This window comes from Pseudorasbora parva, chromosome 1 (assembly GCF_024679245.1).
Source record: "Pseudorasbora parva isolate DD20220531a chromosome 1, ASM2467924v1, whole genome shotgun sequence".
NCBI lineage: Eukaryota > Metazoa > Chordata > Actinopteri > Cypriniformes > Gobionidae > Pseudorasbora > Pseudorasbora parva.
This window is the reverse complement of record NC_090172.1, coordinates 13,133,829-13,149,668: the sequence shown is the minus strand read 5'-3', so window position 1 is coordinate 13,149,668 and position 15,840 is coordinate 13,133,829. Positions and strand designations below refer to the sequence as shown.

The 15,840-nt window shown below is 37.4% G+C and overlaps 2 protein-coding genes and 1 non-coding gene across 9 annotated transcripts in view; 1 reads left to right on the top strand and 2 right to left on the bottom strand.

Moving 5' to 3' along the window:
• Positions 1-684: 684 nt before the first annotated feature.
• Positions 685-11,562, bottom strand: mrpl21 (mitochondrial ribosomal protein L21). The gene is made up of 7 exons (XM_067449005.1): positions 11,399-11,562; positions 10,087-10,147; positions 7,495-7,580; positions 5,656-5,819; positions 3,248-3,300; positions 936-1,039; positions 685-845 (listed from the first exon to the last, which is right to left on the bottom strand). The coding sequence occupies exons 1-7, from the start codon at positions 11,487-11,489 to the stop codon at positions 781-783; spliced, it is 624 nt and encodes a 207-aa protein (XP_067305106.1). The 5' UTR covers positions 11,490-11,562; the 3' UTR covers positions 685-780.
• A 631-nt stretch (positions 11,563-12,193) lies between these two features.
• Positions 12,194-15,840, bottom strand: part of LOC137048043 (probable E3 ubiquitin-protein ligase HECTD4) — a 128,087-nt gene continuing 124,440 nt past the window's right edge. For all 7 annotated transcript variants that reach the window (XM_067426058.1, XM_067426281.1, XM_067426205.1 and 4 more), the window contains exon 76: positions 12,194-14,624. In XM_067426058.1, coding sequence (XP_067282159.1) covers positions 14,488-14,624 — 137 coding nt within the window. In that variant the 3' untranslated portion in view covers positions 12,194-14,487. The remainder of the gene's footprint in view (positions 14,625-15,840) is intronic.
• trnaa-agc (transfer RNA alanine (anticodon AGC)) lies at positions 15,433-15,507 on the top strand. Its single transcript has one exon. It is a non-coding gene; the product is annotated as a tRNA-Ala (tRNA).

Here is a 15,840-nt window from a genome sequence, read left to right as displayed (position 1 = left end):
TAACTCAGTTACTAATTTACTTACTATATGTGAGAAGTAATTATTTAAAATAAATTCCTCAAAGTTGATGTGTTAGAAGCAGGAAAAAAGGGCAAGTGTAAGGATTTGAGCAAGTTTGATAAGGGCCAAATTGTGATGCGAGTCAGAGCATCTCCAAAACTGCAGCTCTTTGTTCCTAGTCTGCAGTGGTCAGTATCAAAAGTGGTCCAAGGAACAGTGGTGAACTGGCGACAGGGTCATGGGCGGCCAAGGCTCATTGATGCACGTGGGGAGCAAAGGCTGCCTGGCCCATGTGGTCCAATCAAACAGACGAGCTGGTTCTGATAGAAAATAGTGCATCAGTTTCTTACGAATGTGGCTGCATAGCTGCAGACCAGTCAGAGTGCCCATGCTGACCCGTCCAGTGTCCACCACTGAAAGCACCAACAATGGGCATGTGAGCATTACTTGGCTGCTGCTATTCATGTGGATGTTATTTTGTACACATATCACCAATCTAAGCATTGTTGCAGACCATGCACATCTGGCTTTCAGCAATATAAGACTGTATAACAAATATAGACCGGAGGACCAATTCCATGACTAACACAGAAACATTTATTGTAACATACAATAGATATATACAATCATAGGCAGCAACTCACTGCTCAAGCCAAAATTGTCAATTTCTGAAGAAAAACAAAGACAATTTGAAAACTTTATTTACATGATCTTAAATGTGAAACCTGAACAATCATTCCTGATTCACAGAAATTACACTTTCCTGCAAAATGCAATGGGTTAAGACAGTCTTGGTAAAATATCAATGGTGTTGATCCGAAGTACACTCTGGGGTTGAATAATTACTGTAAGAAAAGAAAAGTTATATTAATGCACTGCAAAAAACATCAAACAATCTTTCTCAGTGAATATTTTGCATTTAAAATGCCACATACTTCTCTTTTTTTGGAATCGATGCCTCTTCCAGAATCTCATGTGAACCATTGGCCAGGACTCTGTTTTTTCAATAACTGTAGCGTGAACTTGTACTAAATCACAGCTGAGGACCAAAAGAACAGACATAGACTGTGAGAAGTATAGACATCGGATGTGATCAAAGTGGTTATTACTTCAATATTCCACAGGGTTTCATAGAGATAGATTTAAATACCATTTTAAGACCAAGTAAACGTCTAAAGGCCACTTCACACCGCACAGACGGCGATAGATGGTTTTGTCTGATCAGTGTGTTCCCCCTGTCTGAGCTTGTTTTCACAGATTGAACATGTTGCATCAGCGGTTTGGGTTGTGGAAAGTCTGAGAAGTGACACGCTGTAATCTGGTGATTGTACGTGTTGGTCGGCATCTGTTGGTGCAGTGTGAATTGGCCTTAAGGAATAAAGTGAAAGGTATTGTTCCCCAAAAAATAAATACATTTTTGTGAAATTAATGAAAACTCTATCCTCATTGTTGTTCCAAACCTGTATGAACTTCTTGAATAGAATATGGGTAACCAAACAGTTGATGGGCCCCATTGACTTCCATAGTTATAGTAGTCAATGGGGCCTGTCAACTGTTTGGTTACCAACATTTTTAAAAAATATCATTTTTGGGAGAACTATCCCTTACATCTCTAAGATGTCTGCTAAAGAACTCACAAACGTGCTAAACATCTTACACCCCGTCTACACTGGACATGGCAAAGCATTTGTCCTCTGTTTCAGTACGTCATACATAGAACGAGGCATCAGTTTAATGCTTCTGACATGATGGATGACGCCCTTCATGGCTGATGTCAGTGTATGAATGAGTGAGTGAATGTGAGGCTAGATGTAAAGAGCTTTGGATGGCCATGGGTCTATTGAAAGCGCTATATAAATGCAGTCCATTTACCATACTGTCAGGGATTTGTCACATTGGATCCAGTGTAGACAAAATCACTGACTATAATGGGTTCTTATTATGTTTTGTTGTGTCGCGCTGCTTGCGTCAGATTTAGGCACGTTGTTAGAAAAAGCTGTTTTACATACATTCTAAACCATAAACTTCTTAACCCTGGTGCATCCTCTTGAACATTTTTGTCTTTTTCAGTTTTGTTTTCAATGATGTTTTGACCATTTTGCCTTTGTAGTGGTAATTCCTTTAAAAATAAATACATTTGCACTAGGTCAACAATTACCTCTTTGTATCGTTAAAACTGCATTTTTTAATCCCAGGGCCATTTAACTATAAATGTTGCAATCTTTGTTAATAATAGGCATTACATTTTTTTACCAGATGGTGCCATTTTGCTGCCTATAAAGCAAATACTCACTTTATTCCTATTTTCTGCATATTATATGTATTTCTGTATATTATAGAGCTAATTGGATAAATTATGCAGCTATAAGTGTCTGTATGTGTATTAGTATGGATGTCAGAGTGTGGCGTGTATGTATGTAATAAAATAATTGTGTGCTTGTAATATTTGAAAGAGAAAACCTTAACTGCAAATAATACATCCAACCGCTGTGTGTACCAGTGGAGTTTTGCTGGCATCTAATGGGGAAATGTTGAATCTTACCGAGAGCTCATTTTTTGAAATATAAACCTCAAATGTGGAACACAGCTGTTTTTACATTTATGCCTTTGATTTTCTAGCTGTTTTAAGAGTTCAACATGTTTAAAAAAATATACATTTTATATAAAGTATTATTCATAAATCATTTTCATAAACTTAAACCTCAATAATTTTTTTCAGAGGTGACCAACAATAATCTGCCAAGGGTCTTCTTTAATTTTTCTTCTGTGCTCCCAATATTATTTTTTTTTCAAAACGTTTTTTGACTTGGACATTTTTGTCCTCTATAGACCTAAGTGTGACTTTTTAAAGGGTTAAATACATTTTCTCAATGACTATTTAAAGGGTTACTTCAGCGATATGCTTTGTACCAGTAGAAACCCTGGAGTATATTCGAATGATATAATACTCATTATATCATTGATATAATCCCCTCCTTAAAGGTCTTAAGAGACATACTTCAGGTGAGCAAACAGCGAACACTAAGAGCAGTGGCTCTTAGATCTCCAAACTTACATCTGGCAGATGTAAATGCAGACATCAAATAGACGTCTCTGTTTGTGCCTTTAACCTAATAGGTCAACGCAAGTATACGTTCTAATTATTTACTTGTATAGGGTTTATATATTTTCTCCTGATACCTGAAGATTATTTATTGTATAAACTTCATGCGTTTCAAACTAGAAATATATATTTTTTATATCTTACCTAAGAAGTGGCTTTCCAATAAGAGTAAAATCACTTCCTCCGACTAATAACACCTGCAGAAGAGAAGCATTAGCACTAAGAAAACATCCAGTGGAGATAACTATAGATGACATTGTGTTGCAAGTGAAAGTTAACAAAATTAAGATAATGAATAAGTTTAGGTGAAATGGCATTTAGTTTATCTATAAAATATGTGGGTTTCGTATTCGTGATCCGAAAATTCGTCACGCACAGAGACCTTGCACACGGAGTCCAATGCGTATTAATGAATGTGTTACGGGGAAAAAAAACACTAAACAAGACAAAGTGACGTCTAGTGAGGATGATTTGTTTGTCCTGAGGAGATTTTGGGTTCATCCACTCCTGCAATCACATGGAGAGGAGAGTTTCCCCTCCTATCCAGCGGGATTATCCAGACCCACCGATTCAAAGTTTCAGTGTCAGTGGCTCGGTTTGATGCTTTGCTAACGATACTGGAGCCACATATTAAAAAGAAGACCACTAATTTCAATAGGGATGTCCCGATCCGATCAGGTGATTGGAAATTGCTCCCGATCACGTGATTTGCATCCCGATCAGGACTCGGATATATATGTATATTCTGGGGTGAGGTGAGCAGGGGTGCCGTGTAAAAGGTGCGCACTTGCACCGCGGTTCATCTCACTGATGACGCATCAATAATATGGGCTCTAACTTGAAAATAATGCTTTAAGTATGTTTCTGTAGATGGATAACCGTGCTGGCTCCTCAGGGATTCATTACAACAGCGCTAATAAAAGAAAAAAGTGGGCAAAACGGTCTATGTAAACTTTGAGCAGTCATTTTCACAGTCATCACCCGTGTGTAGAGAAGACGCGAATGAGAACGCACGCACTGATCTGTCTTTGTGCATCATCCGAAAGCATGCACTCGTCTCACAGCGCACAAATATTGAGTTCTCTTTCAAGACGGACCAACTCACACAAGAAGTATGTCAACATGTCCATCTTGATGAGAATCCAAGCTGACAGTCTGAATATGCCTTTAGATAACTTTATACAGTCGAGAAAGACGACGCAGAGCCTTCCATTAGGTCTTAAAGGGGCAGTAGCCTTTACTGCTGTCTGTTTAATGTCAAACAAAAGATAAGGAATCACTCACTGCTCTTGATTGAATAGCTTTTGTAAGGATTAGTCTTTAATATAAACAGTTAAATATGCAGCTATTTTACATTTGATTCGCCTACTTTATTCAATTTCTGTACCTAAAAACTAATGTTAGACCTATAAAAACCTCAAAAGCATTGTTAATTACACTTCAATCCAATTACACTTCAAATATTTTTTACGCAAAGTTAGTTTATGTCATTGTAGGCAGTTATCATCACGATGATTTCATTTCAAGTGTTTGTTTTTTCAATAAGTTTAGTTTGAGTTAGTTATTTGATGCTATAAAAACGGGGGGTGTGATGTCATGATTGACAGCTGAGACTGACGGCTTCTCTGAGTGAAGTTGTCACTGAGGCACTCACAGACTTTTTTGGGGATTTTTGGGAGCAGATTATATAATTTAATTTAATTTCCATAACTATTTATTCTACACCAACATAATTAACTGTTCTGCATCTGTGAGAGTATGGGTCTGCTTTTGATATCGCCATTGTACTTCCTGCTCTGCGGAACTCCGGTCCCGGACTTTTTTTATATTTACTGTTGCACTAAAATCCAAAAGTTATTTATGTTATTTATTATGATTGTTCAAGCTACCTCACAGAAGTTTGTTAGAGTTGTTGAATGTTAAAATAAGGTGAATAAAATAAAAAATAAGGAACATCCTGTATCTTTTTTTATGTATTATAGAAGTATCGGATCGGGACTCGGTATCGGCAGATACTCAAAATCAAAAGACTCTGACTCAAGGGCAAAAAAAACCTGATCGGGACATCCCTAAATTTCAATGAATCAATTGATCCCAAACAGAGACAGGCAGTATGCCTATGCATATATACTATACTGATCCGATCACACACACACACACACACACACACACACACACCTTTACAGAGACTTGGATGTGCTATAATTATAGCTGTGATATAATAATATTTGTAGTATTTTTGCTAGAATATGTATGGTGGGCTCTGAGTTGTCAAAACGTCTGCAAAATGCGTTTTACGGATGCGAAAATGTAGAAAATCCGATTTTTTTGACGGACGAAAGTTTCAGAGGCAGTGTGCAAGCGTGATTGACAATGTGAGGTTGAATGCATTTTTTGACGTGCATAAATTTCGCATGTGAATTACGGACTCAGTGTGCAAAGGCCTTTAGTGTGGATTTTAGTAAAAAAGTTGTACAGAAATCCATATAAATCTGTATGAATATCTAAATGCAGTATATGACTGAGTGGATGAGAAAAAGCTGAGGTCGAACCTTTTCCATTCTTATCCTGTCGCCACATGCTGCTTCAATGTGGTTTTCGATGAGGATCAGGTCTTCATTGGTCACCTTCCACTGACGGCCAGCAAAATGAACCACAGCAAACAAGCGTCCATACTCTCCCTTCTCAATCAGACCCTTTACCTTTTCTACAACCACTGTGAAAAAAAGGTGGAACAGAGACATTCATGAGAAAAAGGAAATCACAAAAATTATCCCATTCCACCTTAGTCAGGGTATCAAAAATTAATAGTTTATTCATTAAAGGATGCATTAAATTGAACAAAGGTGACAGTAAAGACATTGATGAGGTTTTACAAAAGATTTCTATTTAAAATAAACGTTATAGTCATTAAAGATTCCTGGAAAAATGCATCATGGTCTTTTCACAAATATAAAGCAGCACAACTGTGTTCAACATTGAGGATAATCAGAATGTTTCGTGGGCAATATAATGTTTTAATATTTAACATACCAAAAATGTATGGGGTTACTATTCTGCGCCCGCAAGATCACATTTTAAGTGTGCAAAAGCACATTTTGCGAGCGCGAACTGAGTTTTGCGGAAAAATGTTACGTCTCCCAAAAAAGTATTTCGAGCTAACGAAAATCCATTTTGCATTTAAAATAAGCTTATTTGGATGTGCGCCGACATTATAGTTCACATGTGCAACGTCTCGGTTGCTTGCGCTCCGATACCCGCTCTGACTGCTCGCTCGCTCAACACAACGTTACAATATGACATAATTCCAGCCAATCAGAGTTGAGACTGCTGATAGGAGTTGAGTTGAGAAATTCTGATAGGCTGACTTAACCTCTCACAGGACTCCCAGCATTACTTTACAGCAGACAAGGAAATATACATGGTGGAAATATACACGGAAAATCAAATTCAACACTGTTATAAAGTCTTTGATATTTATTTCCAAGTTCAAGTGTCTACCATTTGACAAACACGCATAAGTATCTTATTTTTTCTAAATTAATATAAAATCGTATCAAGTAGATAATAGTTCTTCTTACTGATCTTAAAGTTATTTAGGGTCTCTAATGTTACACATTTTCAGAAATAAAAATGGACAGACTTTTCACCATATATTAATTAATATACATTTAATACATACATTTACTACATTTTCCGTGTATATTTCCACCTTGTATATTTCCTTGTCCGCTGTAGAGTAATGCAGGGAGTCTTGTGAGAGGTTGTTATGCCAGCCTATCAGAATTTAGCAGTCCCATCTCTGATTGGCTGGAATTGTCATATTGTAACGTTGAGTTGTGTTGAGCAAGCGAGTCGTCGAGCAGTCAGAGCGGGTCGAAGCGCAAGCAAACGAGACGTTGCAAGTGTGAAATATAATGTCGGTGCACATACAAATAAGCTTATTTTAATCGCTCGAAATACTCTCTTATTTGCGAGACGAACATTTCTCCGCAGAACTCTTTTTTTGCGCCGCACAGAATTGCGGCAGAATAGTAATCCCATAAAAAAAGCCTAGATCTTTACTGAAGTCATTTGTAAGTATTAAATACATTGCTGTATTAGGGCATGAACATAATTTGAAAACTTTGTAAATTTTCATAAATGCAAATTAAAAAACAATGTGCTCTTTGTGGTTACCAAAGGGAAATATTTTAGTAGGGAAAAAATACTATGGAAGTCAATGGGGACCCATCAACTCTTTGGTTATTGACATTCTTTAAAATATCTTCTTTTGTGTTCAGTAGAAGAAAGAAACTCATACAGGTTTAGAATAACTTTTGAGTGTAATTGATGAGAATCTCCATTTTAAAGTCAACTATCCCTTTAATTTCTCAGTCCAGCACACTTGCCTTGATGCTTCTTTCCCTCTTCATCAGGATCAAACGCTGAGAGTTCAGGCCACGGCGGTCTGGATAGTGATGTCGGTGGTACATAACTGAAAAAACAATCAACTAGTTTAGGCCTCCTGATGTCACTGTATTGCACATCATTCAAAACCACATTACAATGGAAAGCACAAAAGATACACAACATGAAGATACAGGTCAACCTGAAGAATATTATACTACTTAATAAAATATCAATTTAGGACTATGCAACTTCAACAAACTATGCAAAAATCGACAAAATGAAAATATTCTTTGTGGAATGCAGACCAAAACAGAATATTCTGTTGATGAAAAGCTTTCATTAAAGCTACACTGTGTAACTTTTTTTTAGTTTTTTCTTAGCTAAAAACACTTAATTCTTTCAAAAATATATGTGCTCATTAATGTATATTTACTTCTTTGAAGTAATAAAGTATTCTCGTAAGTTTATAATATGCCATTGAAAATACATACGGGTGAGGGGTTTGAATGCTGATTGCCATGTTGCCCCTCCATCTTGAAAGTACATTAGCCAAAGAGGGACATTCGGCGACCAGTTAGGCCGTGTGTCCACCAAAGCGTTTTTTCACGCTGCTGGCTGGCGTTTTCAATGAGAGCGCCGCGTTTTTAGAAAGAAGAAAAAAAAACGCTGCCAGCCAAAACGCTCTCAAGTGCTCACAGCGAGGTGTTTTCAGCTGAGCGCCTAGCGCTTTCTGCTGGCTAAAAACGCTTTGGTGGACACACGGCCTTAAAAACGCTGAGCGCTCAGAGCTTGAGCGTGAAATACTCGCTCAGCGCCTTGTTGCGCTCCAGGCGTTCTAAAAACGCGGCGCTCTCATTGAAAACAATTGAAAACGCCAGCCAGCAGCGTGAAAAAACGCTTTGGTGGACACACGGCCTTAGACTCCACCCACTGTCTACTTAAGCCAATCAGATCACAGCCAAATCGTGCTGACCAATCGTAGCACATTCTCACTCCAACCAATCACCAGTTTGGCCAGTGTCGCTGAAAAATGAAAAACAGAGGTACGACCACTGATCTATATAAATCTATATAAATATAAAAAGGTTGTTTTCTATGTCCGCGGGTTGAAGCGACTATTATGTGATATATAGACCCATGAGTGCGAATTTTAGCAGCAACCTTGCCAAAATAACACACATTTTACCCCCCAAACACCATTTTTTTCCTGGAGAACCCCCCGAGAAGCTATTGTTTAGGGCTAATAGTTGGCGGGTTTTGTAGTAAAAACTTGGCAACCCTGTCTGCACATGCGCTGGAATAAATGATCTTTGCTGGTGTTGTAAAAAAATAAAAGATTTTGATACACAGAGTACTTACCCAATATGATCATCATCTTTGAGAGAAATTGTGAAGGTGAATGCATATACAAACAAGCTCTCCGTTTAGGATTTGAACAAATATAACCCAAGCCCCTTTGATGACGTGCATGATTACGTTACTGTTTATCATCTGTCCGTCATCGTCTAAAGCCCGCCCTGATGATTTCATTGGCCCGAACAGTTTCTGTTCGGCGATAATTACTCCTCTATGGAGCGAGGCCGGTCTAAGTTCGGCTGGCATCCAGGCTAGATTTATAGATCAGTGGTCGCACCTTCAGCGGCACTGGCCAAAATGTGATTGGTTGGAGTGAGAACGTGCTACGATTGGTCAGCACGATTTGGCTGTGATCTGATTGGCTTAAGTAGACAGTGGGTGGAGTCTACGTATTTGTGGATATTTTTTGAGTCTAGACACTAGAAGTATTTCAAAATCCACATGCTGCTCTGCGATTCTTCTTCAAATGTGCAAGAAGAGATCCACAAATGCAGAGGAAGCCATTAACAAGTGAATGCAACTTATGCAAGGCAGAGTTTTGTGTTTTTGACAGAAATATGTGGGTTTTTTTGTTATTCACGACTGTCATTGTATTATTTGTGAATCGAATTCATTTTTGTGAAACTCCTGCATATATTTGTGGATCTCATTCTATTGATTTGTGAAATAATTTTTTGTGAGTCACTTTACATTTATTTGTGGATAAAAATATATTTGTTTGGAATAAAGCTACATTAATACCCCCATAAATGAATAGGCTTGGACTCGGTGCTGTAAACACAATGCACAGGACAATGGTGACATCCCAAAAAAAATATTCATGATTATCAAGCTAAAAAAAAAGGAATTATTTAAGACAAAAAAAGCTTGCACTGTCACTAACTAGATATAATGTAGGCCATATTTCACTGGTAACAAGACATTTGGCAATATCAGGAAATATCAGAAAAACCCAAAAATATTCATCCATTGCATTAGTATACATTATATCTGACATTATAGTAGCTAACACTAAAACTCTGTAAACCATTTTTCTCACATAGTAATTTTCATTTTGGGTGAACTATACACAATATAATGTTGCATTTTTTGCGATATATTGTGAAATGTCGTCACTCGTATTTTTCTAATGCATCATTTCAAATGGGTCATATTTGACCTGCGGACTTCCAGCTGAAAAGCCTTAAGTTTTATATTTAGGGACTTAAAGACACACTACAAATCAAGCTGTTTACCTTGCAGGATAAATGTTGCTTGCCGAGCTTTGAAAGCGGGTCAGTGCAGGAACCGAACCACCTGTAAGTTAACAGGACTACATTTAGCCAGTTATACAGCTTGAAAACATTGAGACAGGATGTATACACGCATCTAAACATATGCAGTTTTGTTAACTAGACACTTCTCCTGTATTCTTTTATGATACCATTAGTGATATTGCTATTCTTTATATATAACAGTATTAATTGCATCTTTTAATACTGCATGCATGGTAGCAAATTTAAATCTTTTAAAATGGGACACATACACACAGTATATTGCCAAAAGTTTTGGGGCACCTGCCTTTACATGCTTTAATGACATCCCATTCTTAATCCGTAGGGTTTTATATGGAGTTGGCCCACTCTTTGCAGCTATAACAGCTTCTACTCTTCTGAGAGGGCTTTCAACAAGGTTTAGGAGTGTGTTTATGGGAATTTTTGATCATTCTTCTAGAAGCACATTTGTGAGGTCAGGCACTGATGTTGGCTCACAGTCTCTGCTCTAATTCATCCCAAAAGTGTTCTATTGGGTTGAGGTCAGGAATCTGGTATGCTGAAGCTTTAAGGAGTTCCTTTCACTAAAAGTAAGGGGCCAATGTTTCCAATTGCTTCCACTTTAATAATACCACTAACAGTTGTCCATGGAATCATTATTAATGAGGAAATTTAAAAAATGGACTGGCAACCTATCACAGTACCACACTTGAATTCACAGAGCTCCTGAGAGCGAGCCATTCTTTCACAAATGTTTTTTAGAAGCGTCTGCATGCCTAGGTGCTTGATTTTATACTATACGTTGCCATGGAAGTGACGAGAACACCTGAATTCAATGATTTGGAGGGGTGTCCCAATACTTTTGCCAATAAAGTGTATACACACACACACGTAAATACAACATTTAAACGTGTTTCATGAAAATGGAATGTTGCATTTTTCCGAGGATGAATTCAAGAGCTCATTGCAATTTTACAGAAATATTATGGACAAATTTCAGCAAATGTAATATTTCAGTACAATAATATGAATTATATCTGATAATAACACTGCATAGAACCCAGCTTAAATCCCCTACAATTACACATTAAATATTGATGCCATGTAGTGTTGTTATCAGATGCAATTCATGTAGTTGTACTTAAATATTAGTTTTTTTTTCACCCACAAGAAAAGGTGAAACTGAAAACGAACTGAAGAAACAACCCTCACATGGCACATTGCATGGACAAAACAACAACGAAAAAAAATATTTGTGCTAACAGTTTATCTAGATAAGTAAACGCATACAGACGTTTCGTCGTAGCTTGTGATAAATGCGCTCCAGCGGTCCGGAGAAGCCGCAGCATCCCCGAGATATTCCCTCGATTCAAAGTCATCGCCATGACGAGAAAGTGCCGGAAGCACAACGTGAGGGATGAAAATACCTTCCTCCAAACACATCATCAGAATGCAAAGGTTCCTAGCTGAACTTTTTCTTTTGGCGTTTTACTGGCGCTTGACAATCCAGAGGAGCGTTTCCGCCGCCTGCAGGATTGGAGTGTGAAGTGCTTGAAGAAACCTTTAAAATAAGTATCATTTATTAACACATTTAGATTTTGTGCCGTTAGAAATCATTTTAAAAAACTGAAATTGTTGATTTAAAATGATCTGTGTTAATTGAAATCTGTCCTTGTATATGAAAACAGTGGAAACATGTTTCTGAACACACACTTTACGCTATTGCTATATGTAATATTAATAATAGCCTAAGACTTATTTACTTATTAAGCATGTGCTACACAAATAGAAAACTTAAGAAACAGATGAAATTTGCAGGTATTAGCCTAAATGGGTTAAATGAATCCTTGAACAAAAATGATCATAAGGCCATGGAACCTGCTTTCTGCCACTGAATAAAATATTTAAAAGGTAACTTTTTATTCTGTGGTTGAAACGCAAGCTTCCATATTAAAAATGTATTCTATGTAAACAGCCTGCTTCAAACCATAGTATCAACCAGGAAGGTAAATGCATTTCACATTATATAGGTGATAAACTGAAACAGCACAATTTAACATAAGACAGATGAAACCACTGTTCTGTAATACATCAATATTTTATTTTTGTGACACAGAAACTCCTGAACTTCAACACCTCTGTAGATTCATTCACACATCAGTGTTACGTTCCATATGCGCAGAGGTAAGACTGGATAAAGTTAATGCAGTCATAAATAATTGTAATAAATATCAAGTAAATGTACAACACATATTTCACTGCATTCAGCTTTTTGTGCGGATGTCTTTTCATAGACTTCAACTCCTCTCCAAAAAAAAAAAAAAAATACAGCAAGAAAAATGAAGAGACTACCTTTGATAGCAGCAGTTGACCATATAAAAAAAATTATAATACACACGCACACCCACAAAACCCTATTATAGTGCAGAAATGCTGATATTTTCAATGAAGTACATCTAGTAGCATCAAGTGTGTTTGTAATGATGGCTATATATTACAGAACTCATAACGCAATTATATGGTTCACTAGAAATGTTACAACTGGTTTCCAAGAAAGACTAGGAAATTCTATAATGAACATCAATTCATATTTCAGTTTCCAAACAGTGTTATCTTTAAAGTCAAAGAAAAGAGATTTTTAGAAAAAATTAAAACCGCTTTAAAAAAAACAACAACCTTTCTCTTTGGGAGGGGACAGGGTGAAATATAGACCTTCAAAACAAGAAAAAGAACCCCCCCGCCAAACTAAAGCGACTTGACCATAAATGTTGGGTATCTCCAATAGACATTTTCATGCACTAGAGTACTGGGTGCAAAATCATCCCTCAAAAGCAATAAAACTAGTTAAAGACTGCAACAGTGCCATTGGGTAATGCAGTTGGCAACCTAAAAGTATTTAAGGAATGAATGTCGTTTTGGCAAACAAGACCATAAACTTAGCACCACTCCAAACCTAAGAGCATGGCAGGTAGGATCTTGCATTCAGTTTACAGCAAACGTTTTCCGCATCGGAAACCACTCGAAAAAGAAAATGGATACGATTCGCTGCTCTTTATATTACTATATAGCTTGTTTCTGAACATGACTTACCTCAGATACAGACCTGAAAAGCATATGCACCTTTAATAATATAGGCAGATATTTGAGTCGTAAAGCAATCTTGCCATTTATACTTCAGATTCCTAAATATGCTCGACCACATGCGTACTTTTAGTTCCTGGACAGAGCCTGTAGCATCTGAATCTTTGAGGACATAAACTCTTTCAAGCCTCTAAATGGGTAAATCTCACAAAATCTGTCAAGAACATATTCTGGCATAAAGAAAATGAAGCATAATGTAAGAACATTGGGATTTTTTTGGCATTGCATTCATGGCGATTGATTGATTGCAACACCAAGTGTCTGGCTGCATTGCCTGGTCAATGCTTTTAATTTAAAACCAAACGACAGCGAGAAACTTATTTGCTTAAGGAAAAAAATTAATTAATAATAAATAAAAAAAACAAGTGCCCAGGGAAATGGGAAATGGGGAAAAAAAGGATAAAAGTCACATCAGGGTAATGACAATTGAGGGAAAAAGCAAAAATAAATAAATAAGAGTAATAAGAATTGAAAGTAAAAGCAAAGAATAAAGAATGGGGGGGGGGGGGATGCACAAAAAAAGGAATACAAATTTTCCAGGTATATTAGGTTAATGAAAATAGGGGAGACAATGCAAAAAAAGAAGGAAAAACCTAAATCTTAGGTGCATTAGGTTAATGAGAATGGGGGAGAAAAATGCACAAAATCTTTATGCAAAATATAATTTCATGAGTTATGACCTGGACACATTCTCGACCGGTTTCATGAGATGCACCCAAAATGTTATTTTCGAAAGATGCAAGTATACAACTTTGAGCCGCATATTTATGTCCTTTGTAAAGCTAAAATCAGCATCTCTCTAAATGAATGTGTGTCAACAATCACTGTCACTAACAGAGAGAAGGCAGTGGTTGAGGCACACGGGGAATGCAAAGATGAAAGACTGGTTAAATGAGAGGAAGAAAGAGGTTCAATGTTTAAAAAGGGAGAAAAACAGTTGCAGTGCCACTTCTTTCAAATTGGTTGATGAACAGCATATGTACGTCATTTTATAAAAGTGTGGCTTACTCTCTGTCACCACGAGCTGCTGCCAAACTCACTGCCTTCCATTGAAACACGCAAACGTGCTAGTCTTTGTAAAGGCAAATTGGTCTGGGCTGTTCATGTTCCTTAATGTTGGTTTTTCCTTTCTTGAAAAAGAATGAGGACTGATGTAATCACTTAAGGTTGCGTGGTGACAGTCTCAGACGTGGCCGACGGGGATTCCAAGAAATCACAGGTGGGATGACCAGAAGGTGACGTTTAACCGCTGAGAGGGTCTTCGCGATAGTGGATAGCATAGCGCAACTTCTCCAGCATCACGTCAAGGGACGAGTACTGGGGCAGCTTGACCATGAACATGCAGGTCTCCACGCGAATGTAACGCAAATCCGGTGAGCCTATGACAGATTGAAACACAAACAGGTCATAAAAAAACTGATTAAGATCCCAGTATTTCCCAATGGCTTGAGCAAACACTTCATTTGGAATCACTGCGAATCCTTCAAAAACAGTCAATCAAGAGTAAGCTTTGAGCAGGGATTAAAGCAAGTCATATTCCTCTAACCATTTCTTTATTTAAATACTCAAGACCCATAGCGTTTTAAGGGAATATTGTTTTAGGGCAGCTTTTCTGTTGCCAGTTTGTGTAATTTCAAAGCTTTTCAATTTATGCAATTAAACTTTTAGCTATGCTTGACACACTTTTTAAGCATGCAAATAGTCAACCAGCTACATAACTTATCTGTGTTCATGTTTTTTTTTTTTTTTTTTAAATCTTGTATATCAATGTTTTGTTTTAAGTGAACCTCTTAACACTTAAAGTGACCCTATTATGTCTGATACACCAGGTTATATACAAAGGTCAAAACACTTTTTTGTTTTGCATACATAGCACATCACCACATTTCTCAAAGAGTATGAAAACTGTTAATTTGAAGATTCATTCTTTCTAAAATAATCCTTTCCACCAGTCTACTCTGCTCTGATTGGTCAGTCAGCCCAGACTGTTGCGACTGGTCTACCAATCACGGGGCGTCTGACCAATCAGAGCAGAGTAGACCAATCGCAACAGACTGGGCTATCTGACCAATCAGAGCAAACAGTCTAGAGTGTGCACAATTTATTCTTCACTGGTGACTAATGCAAATGCTTCTGATTGGCCATTGCATTCATATGCTCAACAAAAAAAATGTGATTTGGTTATAAGCTTTCCTGTAGCTCAATCAGAAGAGCGTGGTGCTAGCAACGCCAAGGTCATGGGTTCGATTCCCAGGGAAAGCAAGAACTGACAATAATGTAAAATTTGTACCTTGAATGCAATGTAAGTCTGCCAAATGCATAAATGTAAATGTAAATTCGAGGGCTGTTTTTATTTTTTGTTTTTTAAGCTTTGAAGCTTCGGAAGCAATCAACATCAAATATTCAAAGCTTCAGAGGGAAGAGGCTGAACATATTTTACTCTCTAATAAAAGCAGGAATCTCGATAAGCGGCACGCCTCATGCAGGCAGGGCTGATCCGAGAATGGACACTACACTAGTAGTGATACGAAACACACAGGTCTGTTACATCTTGATATATTATGGTATGAATGAATGAAAGAATGAGGCATTTAT